General features: G+C 42.0%; 1 protein-coding gene across 8 annotated transcripts in view; it reads left to right on the forward strand.

The window, feature by feature from the left end:
• DOT1L (DOT1 like histone lysine methyltransferase) overlaps positions 1–16,600 on the forward strand; it is a 129,446-nt gene extending 112,846 nt beyond the window's left edge. For 6 of the 8 annotated variants that reach the window (XM_056822201.1, XM_056822199.1, XM_056822202.1 and 3 more), the window contains 4 exons: positions 3,115–3,176; positions 3,987–4,958; positions 6,088–6,715; positions 10,327–16,600. In XM_056822201.1, coding sequence (XP_056678179.1) covers positions 3,115–3,176; positions 3,987–4,958; positions 6,088–6,680 — 1,627 coding nt within the window. In that variant the 3' untranslated portion in view covers positions 6,681–6,715; positions 10,327–16,600. The other 2 variants (XM_056822203.1, XM_056822204.1) reach the window with 2 other exon arrangements.
• Positions 16,601–17,249: the final 649 nt, after the last annotated feature.

A 17,249-nucleotide genomic window follows, 5' to 3' on the forward strand; every position in this document is an offset into this window, starting at 1 on the left:
CCCCTCCCCCAGTGAATGTTAAAAATTTGTTTTTACACATAATTGGGGAAAATATCATTTTGAAAACTCATACTATTTAAAAACTGGATTGTAATCACATGTTTTGCATGTTATTAGGTAGGAATGCTAACTAAACAAAGGATAGAGGTAGTTGGAAAAGATAAAATAGACAACTTTGATTATATGAAACTGGGAACCTTGTGCACAAACAAAAATCAATATCTAGGATAAGGGAAGTGGCGGTAGAGGAAACTCTACTATACATACACATACATGTATGCATGTATATATGCCAAACTTGATATACATTAGGGGATAATATAGAGACACAATTTTAAAAAAAGCACTCACTGATATCTATTTTTTAACAAAGCCCTTGCCCTCTGTCTTAGAACCAGTATCAATTCTAAGGAACAAGAGTGGTAAGGGTAAGGCATTTGGCATAAGTGTTTTGCCTAGTGTCACTCAGCTAGGAAATGCCTGAGGTCAGATTTGAACCAGGGACCTCCATTATCTAGGCATGGTTCTCTTTCCTTTGGGCCTCCTGGCTTTTCCTCCCAATGTTTATTAAAAGATAGGGAAAAACAGAAGAATTGTAGACAAATAATTCTGGTATAGGAAAATTCAGATCAAAGCAGCCTTGAGTTATCAACTCATCCTCAGCAAACTGGCAAAGATGACAAAAGAAAGGAATAGTTCAGTTGTGATTCAGTGTCATCATTTTATAAATGTTTTAAATAATGGCATTGAAATAACTGACCTGGCCTACCCTGTGATCTAGAGATTCCCCTACTAGGCATATATCTCAAGGTTGTCATTTACCCCAAGATATTTATAGCTTTCAGTTAAAACTTTAGTGACTATTATGTGCCAGGCATTGGTGTGCTTTGTGTGGGAGCTAAGAATTAGAAACCATGACAATGCCCAGTGGTCAGTGAATCCATTCTGGTACATAAATGTTAAGGAATACTATTGTAGGAAATACTTTTTGAATATGATCTATGTGTGTGTGTGTAAAGCAGAAAACATGGAAGATTAATGTGACCTGATTACGTGGAAAGCATGCAGTCAATCATTAATGCACATATAGCACCACAATGTGAATATATAAAAAACAATCACAAAATAAAGTTGAATGCTGCCAAGTTACAAAGGACAAACAAGTTGTCTCCAGCCACTCTTTGTAGAGGTTGTAGTTCCATGAGTGTGGTACATAGCTTCAAACTTTTTTCATTTCTTTTTCCTTTAAAAATCATTAAGGATGGAGGTAGCTAGAGGCCACAGGGTATAGAGTGCCTGGCCCAGCCTCAAGACTCTACCTCAAGTTAAGTCACAATAATCCTAATTACCTAGCCATTATTTCTCTCTGTCTTAGAATCAATATTTTGCATCAATTTGAAGGCAGAAGGTAAGGGTTTAAAAAAATTAGGGATGGCTCTCTGGGATGGGGAAGGGTGGTAATGGAAGAAATTATATCAGTGTACAAGGAACACAGAAAATGCTAATACAAATTTATTTTAAAGGCTCCAAGGTTTCACCTCAATACCCAGGAAATTTGCAAAGATAACAAAATATGGGAATTCAGTATTGTTGGGATTATGGGAAGATAGGTACAGTAAGTACAGTGTTAATAGAAGTATGAGTATAATTTTGGAAGTAGTTTTGAGTTATGCTCATAAATATGCACAAAACTAAATTGCCCATATCATATCACCTAGGAAAGTGGTTCTTAAATTTGTTGGTCTCAGAATCTCTTTACAGTATAAAAATTTGTTGAAGATCCCAAAATGCTTTTGTTTATATGAATTATATCTACCCTTTCTTACCATATTAGATATTAGAGCTTCTCAAATTTTAAAATATTTATTCATTTAAAAATAGTGGTACACTTTTAAACAAAAAATTAGCCATCAAAAGATTAGAGAATGGTATTGTTTTACATATTTTAAAAAATGTCTAGTTTAATAGTTGACTAGATTCCCATGTGCTTCAGTCTCTTGCAGTCTGTTGTTTTGGTTGCAGTATATGAAGACTGGTCTTAGAGATAACATGTAGTTGGAAAAAGGAAGAGTATTTTAATAGGCAAATAGCATCTTAGTCATATAATGAAAATAGTTTTGACCTCATGACCTTATGAAAGAACCTTGGGAATAGCGTGGAACCTGAGGGCTGCCCTTTGAGAATTGCTGTCCCACGCTTCTACTCTCAGGTTTATTCACCAAAGAGGTTATTGATAAGAGTGCCTAGCTTTTTTTTTTTTTTTTGCTAATAATCTTTTCCCCAAATAACATCACTTACAATATAGTTTGAGATATTTTTCCTTTTTCAAAATTGACTTTTATATTTGTAAATATCACAGACAGAAAATAGAGGGGTATCATTTGGAATTATTCGGTAGGGATAAAGAAAATTTTATAGCAGTTAGGAGCCTTCTTTTCCTGGACAGGGGAGTCACATACATGATTTCGTTGCTATAGGAACCTCTGTGAGGGCAAATCGGTAATCCTGCAGTAATTGAAACCCATTGAGAATTTCCTGGGACACCAAGTATGTAAATGAATTACCCAAAGTGAACAAAATCAGTGTCCCAAAGATGAATTTCAACCTAAATGTTGCTGATTCAGTCTAGCGCTTTTCCCACTGTAACTGACTAATTCTTTCTGAATTTAAAACACTTTTTTGTTTTGTTAAAAATGGACAGTTGCCTTCATTAGCAGAGGAATGCTGTTTATATTTGACCTGTGCATTCAAATTATAATTACATTTAACTCCTGTTCCTGATATTTTGGAATGTATGATGTTTTGGAACATACAAACCAATCTATTTCTAACAAGCCTCTGAACTATGTAATTAACAACTGTCATCCTCATTTAGAAAAAGGGAGTCTAGAAGGGTTATTAGTCTCCTCAATTATTATATATAAGTGATGGAGCTGACATTAGAATCCCTAGTGCTTTCAGATACCATTTTTGCAGAATGTGGCTTCCTCAACCAGTGATACATAAAATATCTGTTTACACTATTCGTGAAGTGCTCTCACTTAAGTGAGAGACTAAAATGTGGGACATCATAGGTAATTATATTAAGTAACTATTTCCTTTTTCCCTTCTTAGGATTGAAAGGAAAATTGCAACAATCTCTTTGGAGAGCAAATCTCCCCAGAAAACAGAAAATGGTAAGTGAATGAAATATTGCATGTCCTTTTGTTTTATATTTCCTGTTAGCTCTCTAAGATAGACTTAGTAGTGTTGCACTCTATTCTAAGTAGTCTCTCTCTTGTCTCTCTTTCTCCTCTCCCCTCCTTCTTCCTCTCTCTTTTTTCTCCTTCTATTCCACCTCTCTATCTTCTCCCCTCCCCCTTCTCATTTTCAGTTCTCATGCTTCTTTGGAATTGTTATCACTTTATGCAAATAGAACCTTAGATTAGTTTCTTAGACTACAATCCTTCCACCTTTCCCCCGTGACTAAGCTTTTACTAATTAGATATTTATTTTGTACATGCATTTTGTATACTGCCATTTATGAACACTTAAATGTTTGCATTGGGTAGCATGGCACAGTCACTTATTTTTCCAACTGTTTAGCCATTGGAGCAGGAAAAACATTCTTCAGCATTTAGTGGAAATTCTTTCCCACAGTTCACCATTTTTTAATTTATGATGCTTCCCATATTCATTGATAGCTGACATTCCTGGCTGTAGACTTTTCTTCTCTCATTTCCCAGGAGTCTTTTCCTGGAGTTTAGCTCCCCTGTATAAACAGTTCTTAAACTCTTTAGCATTTTTTCCTGGTTTGCTCCTATCAGTCTGCCGGCCTGCATAGTCTGTAGGACTTCTCATAGCAGCCCAGAGGATCCAGTTTGGGGGTGTTTGCCCACAGTTGTGAAAGTTCCAGATTCCCTTCAGGTAGATCCCCTCCCCCCCACTACCACTCCTGATCAGATGATTGATCTGGGATTTACTTTTTGTTCCGCTATCCATACCAGGTGGTGGCCTTACGGGAAGGAAGCAAACCCAGCTGACCGAGAGCGTCAACAGTAGTAAATGGAAGTCTACCTTCTCACCAATATCAGACATCAACCTTACCAAAACATCTGACAGCCCCCTACAGGCAGCTTCGTCCCTGAGCCAGAATTCCCTCTTTGCCTTCCGTCCATCCTCAGAGGATACGATGGCTATCGATGCCAAGATCTCTGTGCACACAAGGAAAAACTTCCCCAGTTCATTGTCTGGGACGGATGGCCTCAGCCCTAACACAAACTCTTCCAATGGATTTTCATATGCCGGGGGCTTGTCTGCTGCTGACATGAGTTTACACAGCTTTCACGATGGTGCTTCTCTTTCTCATAAGACTACCGAGGTGGCCAGCTTAAACTCTCCCCTGGGTTTTCAGTCACAGCGGAGCAAAGATAGCTCAGATGCCAACCCTTTCCTGAACAAGAGGCAGCTGGATGGTCTGGGAAGTATGAAAGGGGAAGAGTTACAGAGATCTGGGGGCAGAAGCAAAGAGGTGCTCGACCTGGGCTTGCAGCTGGGGGGTCCTTCTGACAAGGTCTCCCTGCAACACAATGGCAAGGCTGGCAAAGGACGGGACCGGGATTTGGAGTTTAAAAATGGCCACAATCTTTTCATTTCTGCTGCTGCTGTTCCTTCTGGGGGCCTCCTCAATGGCAAAGGCCTTTCCACTGCAGCTTCCACCTCTGGCCATCCCACTTCTTCCGTTTCAACACACCACCCTTTTTTGAACACTTTTACCACTGGATCCCAGTTCCCCCTGGGCCCTATGTCCCTGCAGGCCAACCTCAGCTCGGTGGCAGGCTCCTCAGTATTGCAGTCTTTATTTAATTCCATGCCCGCTGCTGCCAGTTTGGTCCACGTGTCATCAGCTGCGACCAGATTGACAAATTCTCACGCTATGGGAAACTTCTCTTCTGGGGTTACAGGTGGAACAGTTGGAGGTAGGTCTCTTTTCCAGGAAGCAGCTTGGAGTTTGCTTATGAGAGTCAGGCTGTGTAGGGAAGGTGCTAATATACTTGCAGAACCAGGGGGGCCATTCAAGTTCATCTGTTCTAATTCCCCCTCATTTTCCACAATAGGAAACTGAGGCCCACACAGAAGTGACTTCCTTAGGTTTACCAAGTAGTAAGTAAAAGATTGCAGGCTTTTGTCTCCAGGCTTCTGAACCTGTAGTGAGCACACACTTGATGAGGAGCCTCAAATCACTTGTTGCTGTTTGAAGGATTATTCTGGTTTGTCCTTTTGATCCCTCTGCTCCCAGTAAACTACTGCTTCCTTCCTCCCTATCTTCCCCCCATAGCAAACACACACAAAATTTAAACTTAATAGTTTTTCACAAAAAGATTTGATTTGCCCACCTATCAGAATTTCCTGAGTTTTAAATCCAGCTGCTTTGTGTATAATGCCGTAAGTGATCTCCATCTGTCCAGACATAAGTGCTTGCACCTTGTCATGATAGTATGTCATTTATAACCCCTCCCCATCCCCAAACTAACAAGTGCTTTTGTTTGAGGACCCTGCTGTTGGAATATTTGCATGGCATTGATTTCAGTGTCTTCAGCTGTCCCTCCTTGGGCACCCCCCTCCACAAGATCTGCTTTTCTGCTCCGGAGATGGTCTCATACAGGGAGGAGGAAGCAGACCCTCAAATCCTTAATTGTCTTCCTTTTCTGTGAGAATGGCCAAGAACTGGCTGCCCTGGTAGAATCCTCAAGCTCCCTGTCAGTCCCTGCCCATAGTGCATCTCCCCAGCCTTCAGTGGTGCCTCTGTCGAGGCCCAGCCTTTCTCCTTTGTCTCAGCCAGGGCCTTTTCTCCTCTCCTTTGTCCAGGTGAAGGTAAGTTGTGATCAGAAGCCTTTGCTCTGGCATTGCAATTTCCCATGGCGTGCTGCCTGTTGGACACCAGGCTCTCACCTCGACAGCTCTGCTCTGTGCTGTATGTGTGTGCGCGTGCGTGCGTGTGTGGGCACACCTGCATGGGTGTGCGTGGGGGTGTTGGCCCACGTGTCTCTTCACCATTACTGGTCAATGCCTCCCTGTTGAAGCTCAGTTTTTCTCTCCTGTTTGCAGGTGTTTTTAACCATGCGGTGCCTTCTGCCTCTTCTCATCAATTTGGAGCCAGTTTCAGCAGCAGTGCTGTCTGTAGCAGCACCATGCTAAGCTTAAACCCAATGCAGGCTGTGGTCACCCCCACTTCCTCTTCCTTCCAGGCCCCTTCCTCTAGCATAGGAACATGTAGCGAGGCTCGAGCCCCTCAACCCCTGAACCGAGTGCCCGTGCAGCCTGTTCTGCACCCTCCTCCTGCTCCTCCTCTTGCTAACGTCTCATTACCTCCCCCCCCTCCATTACTCGCTGCTTCTAACCCGGAGCCGGGGCTTCTGCAGACCTTAGCATCCATTCCCTCTAACAAAGCTTTTGTCTCGCCCTCTTCAGCTGCTTCTCTCCAGGCTAACGCTTCTCTGTCTATCAAGCTCGCTTCCCTCCCCCACAAAGCTTCCCGCCCTTCCTTCACAGTCCACCACCAGCCTCTGCCCCGTTTGGCCCTGGCCCAGGCTGCACCCGTCATCCCGCAGTCCAACGCCGCTGGCCCACCCGCTATGTGGGTTACCCTTGGCATGCAGTCTCCTTACGCTTCGCACCTTTCTGGGGTTAAGCCGCGATAAAGAGCTTGCTTAGCTAGCAGTTCATATTGTGTAAGGTAAGGCTAGAGCCAAACTAGGTGGTTTATGCACAATTGAATTCCATTCCTTTTACAGAGGTCAGGGGCCAGCTGAGGTCAGGGTAGGAGTCTTGGGTGTGCTAATGGCAGGCTTTACCATGGCTTGGGGATCCATGTCCCTTTGGTGGCATATGTTTTCATGTATCCCTTCGTTGTGCTCAGCAAGAATTCTCCAAACCATATGCCAAGGAGGCAAAAAAACCCATTGTCACCAGCTGGAAATGTACGGGTAGTAAAACTCATCAAGTAGGTGCCAAGCCCTTCCTCCTGTCAAAACCTCATCAAAGGCCTGGAGCCATTATCTTGGCCTCTCTAGTCCAGAAGGTTACTTTGTTATTCCTGGGCCAGGCTTTCTCCATGTGCCATGAGTTGTGATTATGTTTCAAACATCCAGAAAAATGTCCATTCCTTGTGGGTGTGCTACCTTACGTAGGGGGATTAGGGGTGACTACAGCTTGAGGGGCACAATGCTGATGAAAGAGGAGGAAGGGACTCTTTCATGTTAGCCTGGCTCAGCTGGTAGTGCTGCCCAGTAGCTTGTCTGTTTCAATATGGCACCCTGACCTTGGACCTGGGTACTCAGGCAGCACCTGCCAGGCTTTGGGGTACCAGGGATGGTGGTTGGGGAAAGATTGTGCATTTATCTTGGGAAATCCCCTTCAGTTGATCAAGTACAATGGGCAGAATGAGGCTTAGATTGCAGCGCTTTTCTATTCCCTCCCAATAATCTTGGTATCCAAACAGGACTTGAATGAGCTAGAAATCAGACTCCACTTTGTCCGAGGACCATTCTAGAATCTACCTTTCGTGATGCCCACCGCCCCTTGTGGTCACTGCCAGGTAGAAGAGCTATACTTCTCTCTGCAGTCCCACTTCAGTTTATCTTGCTTCCTTAGGGTATTTCAGGGAAGAAAGTCCCTGTTGAAGGTGTGACTTTCTGGGCCTCCCATCTCACTGAAGAAGATTTTGAGGAGCAAGAAAAGAAGCTTATTTTTCCTTTGGGATTAGCCAGACTTTTTCAGCACACAAAGTATTCAGTGGTATTGTGCTCTGAGTCATTTAGAATCCTGAAGAATCCTCAGTATACTGGTAGCCCCATTGTTGTTGCCATGTACTTTTCAGACATTTTTACATTCCCCTGGTCATGGTCATGGTGTGTATATGGAGATGATTTACATGCAGGTCAAGTATGTGTTTAGGGGAAGGAAAGAGAAGTGGACTGTTACTTATTTAATGCCTGTTATGTGCAAAACATAGCAGTTGGATATTTTAGTGTCACCCAAAGAACCTTACATTTGTGTCAACGAATTTTATTTTTATCATATTCCTTCTTAAGAGGCTTAAAGTCCAGATCTTTTGAATAGTTGAAGTCCATGAAATTGCCATAGAACCAACTCAGCTGTCATTTTCTTTCCCCTACAGCCAGCCACACTGCCCCACAACTAATAAAGAGAACCATAGTGTCTCTTATTTCCTGAATTGGGTAACAAAAGCAGTAGGGGAATGACTACCCTTTTTACAGGCAGGTTGCATGTTGTTGGAAGGTTATTTTTAAACAAGTTCATGTAAAATGTGACCTTACCAGCTGGGTTGTGTTCATGTGGCCATAATTTCCTTTCATATATAAAATAGCAACTGAAGAAATCTGGTTCCTTGTCCATCTGAAATTCCAGGCAGTTTTGATTGCATGATAGCTTAAGATTTTCCTTTTGCCTTCAAACAAATACTTATTGTCAGATTTTTGTGCAGGCTAGTGAAAATATCCATGTTGTGGGCCCTGTCTCAGTATCTTGTCAGATTCAGTGGAGTAATAATCTGCAGAGGAGGCTATTTAAAAGCCTTTTTGGGGGCCAACTAGGGGTTCAGTGGATGGAGAGCAAGGCCCAGAGATGGGAGGTTCTGGGTTCAAATTTGGCCTCAGACCCTTCCTAGCTGTGCAACCTTGGGCAAGTCACTTAATATCCATTCCTAGGGCTTACTGTGCTTCTGCCTTAGAACTAATACACACAGTATTGATTCTAAGACAGAAGATAAGGTTGTTTTTTTTTTAAGCCTTGTAAATAAGTCTGCCTCTAGTTTTGTTGTTGATTGTGGTGATCTGGAGCAGTTGTTTGAGCCTATTTCAGTTTTCTTAATTGTGATCATACAGATCAGTGCTTGCTTAATAAAGCCTATGCTCAATCTTTATAAGAGTCATACCCCCGAAGCAAAAATAAATTAAAAAATTAAGGTATGTCAATTATTTTTTATTTATATTCTGTATACACAGATTTCAATCTCTAATGCCTTGTTCTTGTACCTGGCAAACTTGCAGCAGAATTTGATATTGGCAGGTCCTCCTGAGCTGGAAAGGCTCTGAGTTTAGTTCTGTAGGTATAATACAGAGTGTTTCAAAAGTCTAAATTTTTGCAACTTAACACTGCACAAAAGGCCTTTGAAACAGACCAAATATGTCATATAGAAAAGCTTCCCACCTCCATGGCTTCAGGGCAATGAATTTGTCAGCTTCAGTAACTCACCAGGACCTTAGAGGCTGAAATAATTTAGTGGAAGAAAAACACATCATGAAATCATTGCTCCTTCAAGAATAAATCTTTCAGCCTGACTTGAGCCATCTCTTAGCATCCCACCACATCCATCCCCCCTGCCCCACTCCCCAGTGCCTTCTAAATGAAGTATGCTACTATTCTTATTTCTAGTGTTAGGACTGTTGGTGTTAGAGGTATTTGGCAAATTATTATCAGTTAACTTGAAGAGCTTGCTGTGACCATTTCCCTAGTTCTGTAGGAGACAATCATCTGGGACACAGCAAACCAGGGTAGGATTTAAGGGAGTCTTATCAGCCTCGAGCAATCAGCCTTGCTCAGAAAACCCCATTTGCCTCTGTTTTCTTGAGCTAGCTGCTAATGCTGCTGCAACACTGAATTCATTGCTTGCCCTTCCTGGTATCATTCAGAAGAACTGAAATACCATCTTAAAAAAAGAAGAGCTTGGCTGAGACCTACCAGAAAGAGGAGCAAGAGATTTGGTTGGCAAATAATCCCCAAAGGGAGGAGACATCGTCCTCTTCCTATCACTGTGTGTCTTCTTGTATCCTTAGATGAGGTGGCTAGGGCACACACAGGAAAGGAAGGGGCTTCCCAGAAGCTGTCCAGTGCAACAAAGACAGCTCCTGGCTCCGCCCTAGAGTGCCTAGTCTCTAGCCAACTCTTTTCACAGTTTGTCAAGCTTAGCTAATGCTTCCCTGGGGAGGGTGGGGACCTGCTCATTCTCAGATTTTTCAAATGCTATTGGCAAAGGAAGATCTGTCAGTTCAATTTTATAATCTCTGAAGGCATCAGATCTCCCAAATTCAGTAGCTTGTTCCACTAAGTAGAAAGGCATAAGTCACTTAAACTTCTGTGGCCTCAGTTTCCTTTCCATTTGTTTCCCCATTAATTACAAAAAATGAATTTGTGTTCATTTTGCACAGCCCTTGAAAAGGTTACTGCGATACACTTTTTTATCCTGGCCAACCTAGTGTTAGAAAATTTTGGGACAAATTTTTTATTTTTTTGCTTGCTTTCTTTTTTCCCTCCCCTTCCTTCTAGGTAACTAGAATTTCTACCTCAACCCCATGTGACCTATGCAAGGACATCGTGGACCAACTCACTCAGCTTCCACTGAAAGGTGCTCACCTGGCCTGCAAGGGTTTCAACTCACAAACTACTGGATGACAACATAAACAAACAAAAAGTACGACAGAGTAAAGAATATTCTACTGTGAATCGGAGTTTAAAAAAAAGAAACTGCAGAAGAAATGGCTGAAAGGCTCCAGTTTGTATTGTCAATAGTTTTAGATAAAGTATTTATCATTTTTTAAAAAGTAAAAACAATTTTGACTTATTTTATTCCATCTAAGTCATAAAAGGCAACTTATTAAGAAAATATAAATAACTATATATAAGAAAATATATAAATAAATAAGATATATATAAAGGACTGGCACACCAGCAGAGATGTCAACAGCTTGTTCTCGGTGCTATTTCATCCATCAGAACTGTGCCTCTGTAGTTCTCCTTGGTGCTGACTTTAGAGGGTTGACCAATGCCAAATACAGTTCATGGGAAAGTCTGCTTTATTTATTCAAGTCACTCTGTTCATTTACCAAAGGCTACACCTGTCCTGAAAAAGTGAGGGCAAAAAAGTTGATGTGTGGGTTTGGGGCCTTGGTGGGTTTTGTTTTGTTTTGAAAAACAACTCCTTTAAGCAGCTGTGTTTATATGACTGTCCTTCACTTTCTTGACCAGCTGCTATAGATAGCCTGGTCTTTAGTCCTTGTTACAATCCACTCAGACAGTTTATCTTGAATTGAGAATACCTTAAGCTAGTTTCACTGAATGTTTTACTTGTCTTATACCACCCATCACTGAGTTCCCCTGTCACTGTGAATTTTGCCTGCTATATTGTTAATTCTTTCAGCCCTTTTTTGGCAGGATGTCATTGGCATATGAACAGGGTGCATAATTACTGGTGTTGGTCAGGCCTATTTTAATTCTACATGGCAACATTGGATATTAATTTCCAAGCTGGGGCAAGTTTTGATTTCTCAGCTTTTGTTGTTTTTATTCAGAGTACTCTGTATTTTGTCAGTAAGTTTTTGATACTTGACCCCCAGATGGCTTGGCCTTTGTACTAAGTGCATTCACTTTTGTATTTCTTTGCTTTTCAGTAGGTTAAAATGGTAGTTCTCGCACACGCACACATTCACACAAATCCCACACAACTATCTTATTAAGCACCGATCTGATGATGTGGCGACAAAATTATTTGTCTTGTGACCTGGTGTTCTGTGTACAGAAAAGTGTCACGCTAAGGAAGTGACGGTATTTTATAGAGATGTGATGAAAATTTATAAATTTCATATACTTGATTTCATTTATTTTTAGATTGTATAATGCACAGTAAACTTTTAAAAAAGAGAGAGGAAAGAAATTACAAAACATTTTTATTTATTCAAGTGCACAAATAAAGGGTATAGGTTCCATTTTTAAGCTCCTCATTTTGAGACTTGGTATCCTGGACTGGAACAAGTACTCAAATAGGAAATGGCAATAACCACAAATTGCCATACTATATTGACTAGACCCAGCGTCCCCCTGCCTAAGCAAGTGTTCAGTCAGAGCCGACAGAGGCTTTGGAAGCCTTTTGACCTCCTTAGATCCATTCCTACAAAACTTACTGAATGAAGCATCGGCAGCCCTAGGATGAAGAAACACATTTCCTCCTAAGCTGTTCTTATCTACCTTGATTAATTTCTTCTGCTTGGCCACATCGTGTTAGGCTTCATCAATTAATTAGTAATGAATTAAATGACTAATCTTGATAGTATTTCCTTTATTTGTGTCTCTCTGAATCAGGTTATTGCCTAAAACCCAGCATGTTGTGTCTGGGAATGTTCTCAGTGTAGAATTGTGTTTAGATTCCAGTTGCTGGATTAGGTATTCCAAGCTTCAGCCTCTGCTACAGAGTTCCCCAGCTGGTGATTATCCCTGTTCTTCAACCCTCTTCTCTCCTTCCCCCCATCCCTATCCCTGCACTGAGCCACAGGGAGGTGAAGGTTTCACTGTCGGTACTCAGCAAAAATTAGCATGTTGAGTAGGACTGTTGGGAAGAATTGAGTGGAGGAGGAGTTGCAGAAGATACTCAGAAGGGCAGCAGACATGGTGTCTGGGGAAACTGTCCATGGTAGCTTCTAGTAGAAGCTGGAAATATTCCCTGGAATCCAGGAAGTCATGAAATGAAGCCTAGTAACTCATGAGTTGTCCAGCTTTCAGTTTTCCTCCCAGATGTCCTGTGTGGACCTTGACCGTCAGGAGGTGTATCTCCTGGCATAGGTTCCCCTGGAGGCCCAAACCTGGATGCATATCTTTTGGGTCTTTTGGAAACCTATAAAAATTTAATATGCTGAAGTAGAGGTGAGAGCAGCCTCACTGTGCTATCTCCTGACATTACAGAGCTGCTGTTTTGTAAGGCAGTGGATGTGTTTTTGGAGAAGGGAGGGCAATGTAAAATGGTGAGGCCATTGCCATTCCTTGTGCTTTGTTTAAATGGGGATTCAGGATTAGGAAAAACACTTTCATCATTGCTCAGATCAGCTCAAGACTGAGGGTAGTCAGGATCTGCATGGAAAATCAGTGGTGACCAAAATTGTTCCCAAGTTTGAGTCCAACTGGTGACCAGAATTAAGCGTGAGACTATTTGGCAAATCTGTTTATTAGTAAATTCATCAGTGTTTCTGACTCAAAGTTGAGACCCTTGGAGTTAGTTGGTCAGTTGTCCAGCTTCTGTCTGGAGGTTCAGCACCCCCAGGTCTCCCCCTTTGCCCAGTTTGCTAGCAGGCTGTCATTACTCTTCCCTCAGCTGCTTTTCCATATAGAATCCCAAGAGCAATTCTCATAGGAACATCAACCAACATGTTGAGACCCTTGAGGGTAATAATTTGTTTTTAAAGTCTACTTCAGAAAGCCATTGGGACCCAGGCATCCCAGTACTTAAAGCACTGATTCTAGTACTTAATCTCCAAGAGTTTCTTTTAGAAGAGTGCTCACCCCCCTGGGCATCTTTACTGCTTATTTTTACGTTGACCTGATGCCCAAGTATGGATGTTTTGAGGCTGCTGGGAGAGAGGAGTTTATCTGTGGATAGTTTGGATCTAACCTTCCTGGGCCTGAGGGCAAATTAAAGAAGGAAACTAGCTCTACCATTGGACTTTTCTGGAGTCAGCAGCAGAGGTGAAACCTTAGGTCTAGGAAGACTGTTTTCTGAATGGATTCTAGGCTTTATGCTTGATCCCTCCAGAAAAGCTCTGGTATGCCAAGTCTCAACTGACTGAGTCACTTTTCAGCTAGAAATTGAATCTCATGCAGGGGTCTGAATAAGGCCTGAGCTTGGACTTTCTTTTTCCTCAGGAGTTAAGTCAAAATAGGAAGCTAAACAATTAAAATTGTACGTTGTGTTCCCACAATTTTCATATCCCCAGGATGTCAGTTAATTCACATCTAAATTCATAAATGTTTAGAGAGCAACTTTGTAAACCCATGTTGAATGTTTCTTCCCAGTATAAGGAGTCTATGTCCACGTCAAGTTTTGCTGGTTCCACAATAATAGCAAGTCGTTTAAAAGAGTTGCAAAAGTGTTGGCTCGTCGCTCCAGTTGAGGACATTTGACATGCCACCCCCCAGCCCATAAAGATTTTATCCTGGTTTATTGAGGGGATGGGTGGACCATTTGAAGAGAATATCCTAAGGGCTTTATGAGGCCAAGAGACAGTGGTGCTGAATTGGCTTAGGAGTTCAAAGCTTTGAGAAGTTCTGGAGTGACTGATGTTTTCCAGTGATCTTCCTCTCTCTGTTCTTTGAGGGGAAATCCAAGACAGCTGCAGACCCATGAATGTTGAGTGAATAGGCCAGGAGTAACAGGGTATGCCCAGTTGGGCAAGAAAGGCCTGAAAAGTATGAGATTGATCCATTTCTTTCTCTCTCTGCTCCACCTGCCCCATCTCTCCTCCCACTTCTCTCCCCAACCCGATAAAGATTATTATTGAGCAGAAATGGAGGCTGGCTGGCTTCTGGGTCAGCTTGTTCTGGAGTCCATGTTGAATTAGGTCTGAGTTCCCCTTAGGCATGTTGTTAAGGGTATTCCTACATTGGATGATCATATATCTGGGGTTTTCTGTTTCTAAACTTTTATAGCTGTCCCCAGTTCTTTTAGGTTCTCCTGATAATTTTTCCCTGATCATATTTTCTGTTTTCATCTTCAGTAGTCTATCCCTCATCATTGGAAAGGCTCTAAGCTATTGGATCTTTGGAGAACACCTACTTTCCATAAGTTGGTAGCTGCTGGAGATTTATAGCTGGGGTTTGGAATGCAGTTGTAGATGGGGAGGGCCCTCTCAAAAGCTAGCAGACTGCCCTGAAAAACTTTGTCTAGTGTTGACTTTTTAGTAGTTTCGATTGTCTGCAATCTGCTTGATGATGAGAACATGTCGCATTTGTAGGGGTGGCTCATTTTTCCCCCCCTTTCTGCCCAATTCCCTACAAGTTCTTAGAGGGTGACTATTCCCCTCAGAAAACCTGGCATGAAGCAGCATAGGAACAGGACAATTCTGGGCATCTCTCACTTGCTGTCTTGCACAGTTGGATTGGGGGTGGGAAACAAAATTGGTCTGACCCCTTACGGAACTCAACATACTTGACTTGGGCTTTAGAGCAAAAGACCAGTTTTAAAGATGGTGCTATATATCAGCTCTTAAAAAAAAACCCACAACTTAATATTCAAGAGGGAAATTGTCCCCTCTCTCCTTCCTGTGAAGTTGGTGCTCTCCTTGCTCCAGGTGCTATGCTGTGGATAGATGAGCTAGGAATCATCCAATCCCTTTCGGCAAACATAGGCCTTTCCTTTCCCTCTTGGCCTCCTAGGTTAAGGAGCATATCTAAGTTCCGAGTTCTCAGCACTGATCTCCAAGGCCCCTTCTTTCCTCTTCCTGGTCCTTCCCTACTTCTCCTGGCTGGAAGCAATTAGGTAACATCTCTGCCATCTTCCCCAGCAGTAGCTCCTATTCCCTGTACTCAGTTCCCATGAGAGCTAGGCTCTCACCTGCTGAGGGAAGCAAGTGTCTCTGGGAATTGTCATTGCAGCACTAATGCAGGGAAAAGGGACACATTCAGTTAATGTGTGTTTATCTAAAAAGAGTTGTTAGAGAGTCCTTCTGTACTCTCAAACAGCAGTCTTTTGAACAGTGGCTGGTTGTCTTTCACAAACATGTTGGGGAAATTGTTTTGTGCCATTTTTGTTTCTACTTTCTACATAAAAAAAAAATGTGTATACACACATGCACACACATATTGACCGGAGTATTGCAATATAAGACATTACTCTGGCTACCAGAGCAGGCGCCTAAGAATAACCTGAACAATACTCTCAGTACATGGCACTTGTGAAACTCTTTAGGGATTGAAAAAGTGTGTGTGTGTCACTCTAAATGCTGATGAATGATTATAATGTATTCTACATTATTAACCCTTCAGGTTGCCCTGTGACTCTAAGGTACACCTGTATGCTTCACTGAGATTAGCCTTTCATAAAGGTGCTTTTTAGGAGACAGTGGGGGAAGGGAGAAATGAGATCTTCAGCTTATGAGAGTTCAAGGTTTTGCATCCCTTTAGCCAATTGGTCAGCTTTTGATTTTGTGAAAACTCTTTGGACTTTGTTCTTTCCAGATGGCTTTTAGGCTTGGGATTCTGAGCTGTTGGAGAGCAGAGGGTTCTTAAGGGAAATGAAGTAGGTTATGAAATTACTGTTGCTCAGGAATTGGTTTGTTAAACTTTTTAACAACTAAAACAATCCCTTCCCCAGAGTGGATTAAAAAAAAACAAACACACCCACCTCTTGCTTAGGACATGTGCTTTGGGATGGTTCCTAGTCAATAGGAATTAGTTTATATTATATGCTTTAGTCTATGAATTTGTGACTTATTTAAAATTCAAATTGTTTCCCTTAATTTATGTCAATACATTGTCATTCCGTTCATTTTTTAGTAGGAAATAGCTAATCCTGATCCTTCTCCCCTCTCATGCTTGTAATTAATTCTTCACGGTTCCGAAATTAAAATGTTTTCCCTTCTGTTGGTTTCAGTTCCTCATCTTAATTTGTAATTGAAAAGATGCTTTTAAGTTTGCCTTTATATTAAGATCTGTATTTTAATTGTGTGTATCGCTGTGTTGCTTCCCTCTTCAGGCTGTTGGTTTAAGTATCCTTTACTATGGGAAATCTGTAACATTCTTCATTTCCACCTCTAGACTCAAATAAAAATATTTATTTTCACTTCTCTGTTTTTAATGGGAACTTTTATTCAGTATTAAAGATGGATGATAGGAATGTGATGGTTCCTTTTCTTATCAGTCATAATATTATATCGTTTGTGCTGAGCCTTTCTGCTCCCTCGCGTGATATTTCTCAGATGGGAAAACTAAGACACAAATAATTAGGGTAGCCTAAAGTGGCCGGGTCACTGCATCACACCCACCCCGAACCAAACGAACACACGCATACCCTGTTTCTTTCAGTTCTCTCCCAATTCCCCAATCTGCCTTTAAAGTTTAAATAGACATGTAGAACGGTATCCTCTCATACTGTCCTCTACTCGGAGCCTGTCACTGAGAAACTGAGTCCCGAGTGGTGGTGATTCGCACCTCAGTTTCAAACTCCTCTTAGAATCAGATGCAAAGCCAGGAGGGGCCTCAGAGGCCACTGGCTATAGCATCAATTGGAGGATGAGGCCTCCCAGGGCTGTGCTGCTCCCCTAGCATGTTGTAAAGATCTGGCAGCCCACTCAAGCCATAAAATACACCAACCCCATGCCCTGGAAGAAATGGAAAGACTTCAAAGCAAGTTTGGAAAGAGCAAGTCCAGCAGAGCCAAGACTTATGGGGGAGGTCACTCATGACACTCCTTTAGGGAGACTGACAGGTTG

This window comes from Monodelphis domestica, chromosome 3 (genome assembly GCF_027887165.1).
Source record: "Monodelphis domestica isolate mMonDom1 chromosome 3, mMonDom1.pri, whole genome shotgun sequence".
Classification (NCBI taxonomy): Eukaryota; Metazoa; Chordata; class Mammalia; order Didelphimorphia; family Didelphidae; genus Monodelphis; species Monodelphis domestica.